General features: G+C 42.8%; 1 protein-coding gene across 1 annotated transcript; it reads right to left on the bottom strand.

The window, feature by feature from the left end:
* Window positions 1-674: 674 nt before the first annotated feature.
* On the bottom strand, window positions 675-1004 carry LOC120079290 (uncharacterized). Its single transcript, XM_039033443.2, has one exon. It carries the CDS (start codon window positions 1002-1004, stop codon window positions 675-677), a length of 330 nt encoding a protein of 109 aa, XP_038889371.2.
* Window positions 1005-3275: the final 2271 nt, after the last annotated feature.

The following is a 3275-nucleotide window of genomic DNA, read 5'->3' as shown; positions in this document are numbered from 1 at the left end:
TTGCCAGCCAGTCTGTCAAGCATTTGGTCAATGAAGGGAAGAGGTAAGTAGTCCTTCTTGTTTGTTGCGTTGAGTTTCGTATAGTCCATGCACCAACCCATGACAGTCATTGTAGGGATGAGCTCATTCTTACTATTAACTATCACTGTTGTTCCCATTTTCTTGGGGACGTATTGAATTGGGCTTACCCAGCTGCTATCGGATATAGGGTAGATTACTCCTGCGTCCAACCACTTTAAGATTTCTTTCTTGATCACTTCTTTCTTTATGGGATTCAGCCTTCGTTGAGGCTCAATCGATCCAGTCTTCCCTTCTTCTAGCCTGATTTTATGCATGCAGTAAGATGGGCTGATGCCACGGATGTCAACCAATGTCCAACCTATTGCACACATGTGCTTTTGCAACATCTGTAAAAGAGAATGTTTGTTAAGCTCGGTAAGATTTGCAGAAATAATTATAGGTAAGGTTTTGTTTGTTCCAAGGAAAGCATATTTAAGGTGATTAGGTAACGGTTTCAACTCTAGTTCTGGTGGTTCCTCTAATGATGGACGCGTTGGTTTCGTCCGCCGCTCACTCAGACTTGGCGGCTCCGGTTCTTTCATGTTTTCTTCCAATGCGAGGACCTCGCAAACTTGGGTCGCTTCCTCTTCAGGCAACTCTATTCTGTTCAGTTGTCATTCTTCACTATCTGGGAACTTTAATGCATTTAACACATTAAACTTCACTTCCTGATTGTCTATGCACATGGTCAATTCTCCTTTATGCACGTCTATTAATACTTTCCCAGTGGCTAGAAAGGGTCGTCCAAGAATAATTGGTACATCCCTGTCTGCTTCATAGTCTAGGATGATGAAATCCACTGGGAATATGAAGTTGTCAACGTTTGCCAGAACATCTTCAATCTTTCCTTCAGGGTACTTGATCGTCCTATGAGTGAGTTGAAGAGTTACAGAAGTGGGTTGTGCTTCACCAATTCCCAATTTCTTGAAGATTGAGAGTGGCATGAGGTTAATGCTTGCTCCCAGATCACACAACGCATGTCCCACGTCGAACCCTCCGATTGAGCACGGGACTGTGAAGCTTCCCGGGTACTTCTGTTTCTTGGGTAGTCTATTGTTGATTAATGCATTGCACTCCTGTGTTAGCATAATTACTTTCGTCTCGCTGATTTTCCTTTTCTTTGTCAAAATATCTTTAAAAAATTTGATGTATTTAGGCATTTGTTCCAAGGCTTTTACAAGTGGAATATTGATGTGTAGTTGCCTCAGGAGTTCAAGAAAACGCTTAAATTACAGTTCATCATTCTTCTTCGTCAAGCGTCTAGGGAATGGTGCGTTTAGCTGCACCGCAGGTTTTCCCGCATTAGACGTGTTTGGCTCCGAATGGCTTGTGGATTTAGGCGTCCTTTCTTCTTGATCTTCTAATGCCGTTGGGCGTGTGTTGAGTTCTTTTGAAGGATTGTTGGCTCTTGGGTTTATGATTCTTTCTTCAAGATCTTTGCCACTTCGCAATGTCACCGCATGACATTGCTCTTTTCCATTGTTATTCCCTGGGGTTTCTGTGTTGCTAGGCAAAACTCTAGGTTGCCGATTCTTCAACTCACTCGCAATCTGCCCTACCTGTATCTCCAAGTTTTTTTTATGGACGATGCCTGGATTTTTAGCAATGCGTTGTTCTGGGCAATATACTCCTTTAAGAGGTTTTCAAGCGGAGATGTTGAACTCGACGTATGACCTTCTCTATTAAAGGTTTGTTCGTGCGGTTGCTGCATTGGCTGGAATGCAGGCGGCGGTCCATGCCTTTGCTTCTGGTTCACCCCTAGCTGACGTGGCTCTTATTGATTACCTACCCAAGAGAAATTTGGATGGTTCCTCCATCCGAGATTATATGTGTTTGAGAATGGGTTATTTTTAATAAAGCATACCGATTGTGGATTTTGTGGGCAATCAGAGTAGGAATGGGGATCTCCACAGCCCACACAACTAACCATGGGTTGTACAAATGTTTCTACCTGATTTACCTTTTGCTGGTTTGATGTGTTCCCTAGTGACATATTATGCAAAAGGTTTGTCATAGTAGCCACTTGTGCAGAGAGCGTGGATATTGCGTTAGAGTCAATAGAATTCACATTCTGAGATCGCATCTTTCTTTCTGCTCTTGCCTCGTAAGTTTCATCCACCCATTCCGTATTATGCTTGGCAATGCGGTCCAATATTTCCTTAGCTTCAGTATAAGATTTGTCCATGATACCACAAGCTGTAGCTGCGTCGGTCGCCATTTCGGATGCTCTATTTAATCCGCCATAGAAAGTCTCCATCTAAATGGTTAATGGTGATCCGTGATTGGGCAATTCTTGACTAATCCTTTGAAACGCTCCCATTCGGCACTCAAGGTTTCGAATTCTTCCTGCTCAAAGTTCATGACCTCTCTCTGCCTCCTTGCATTGGTGGTCAGTGGGAAGTATTTCTGCATGAATTTCTCCACCAACTTTTCCCAGGTTGTGATCTCATCAGGCTCCAAAGAACTTACCCATTGCTTTGCGTCGTCATGCAGAGAATATGGGAATAAAGATAGCCTGATAGCTTCTGGGGTGATTCGAGGAATCACAAATGAGTTGCACGTCTCTAGGAAACGTTTCATGTGGGCGTAAGGGTCTTCTCCCCGAGCACCCACAAATTGTCCAGCTGTTTGGAGCATTTGTAACATCACAAATTTCATCTCAAATCTTGTCCAATCTGGCGTTGGATATATGATCCCTGGTGAGAAATCATACAATATAGGAGACGCATGCTCTCTCATGGGACGCGTACTACTATTTGCCATTATGATAAGATTTTGCACAGCGTGGGCTAGCTGTTGAGCTAAGTTTTGATTTGCTTGTTCGTCCGCCATTTGTTGTTGCCTGGTTTGTTGTCTGAGCAGTTGTTGCCTTAACCTACAACGACGATTAGATCGATTTCTTCGTCGGAAGGTCCTTTCAACTTCGGGGTCGTATACAAGTTCAGGAGTACTCTCCCTACTCACAAACGTTTACAAGCTTCGGATTAGCTTGTAATACTCCCTCAGCTGAAGTGTTCCTACAAAAGATACAAGCAAAATTTCTAGTTACTTTTATTGTTGAATCCTCGGCAATGGCGCCAAAAACTTGTTCGTTGATTTTGTGATTCAAGCTTAGGAGTGTATTGTATCAAATAATTGGAAAAATAAGTAGCGCCAAAAACTTGTTCGTTGATTTTGTGATTCGAGCTTAGGAGTGTATTGTATAAAATAATTGG

Source organism: Benincasa hispida, chromosome 6, assembly GCF_027475165.1.
Source record: "Benincasa hispida cultivar pf3 chromosome 6, pf3_genome.v1.1, whole genome shotgun sequence".
Lineage (NCBI taxonomy): Eukaryota > Viridiplantae > Streptophyta > Magnoliopsida > Cucurbitales > Cucurbitaceae > Benincasa > Benincasa hispida.
This window is presented reverse-complemented; position numbering and strand designations above follow the sequence as displayed.

What these genes read in the sequence shown, in the direction of transcription:
- LOC120079290 (XM_039033443.2), bottom strand. Translation starts at nt 1,004, where the DNA reads ATGCCACTCTCAATCTTCAAGAAATTGGGAATTGGTGAAGCACAACCC.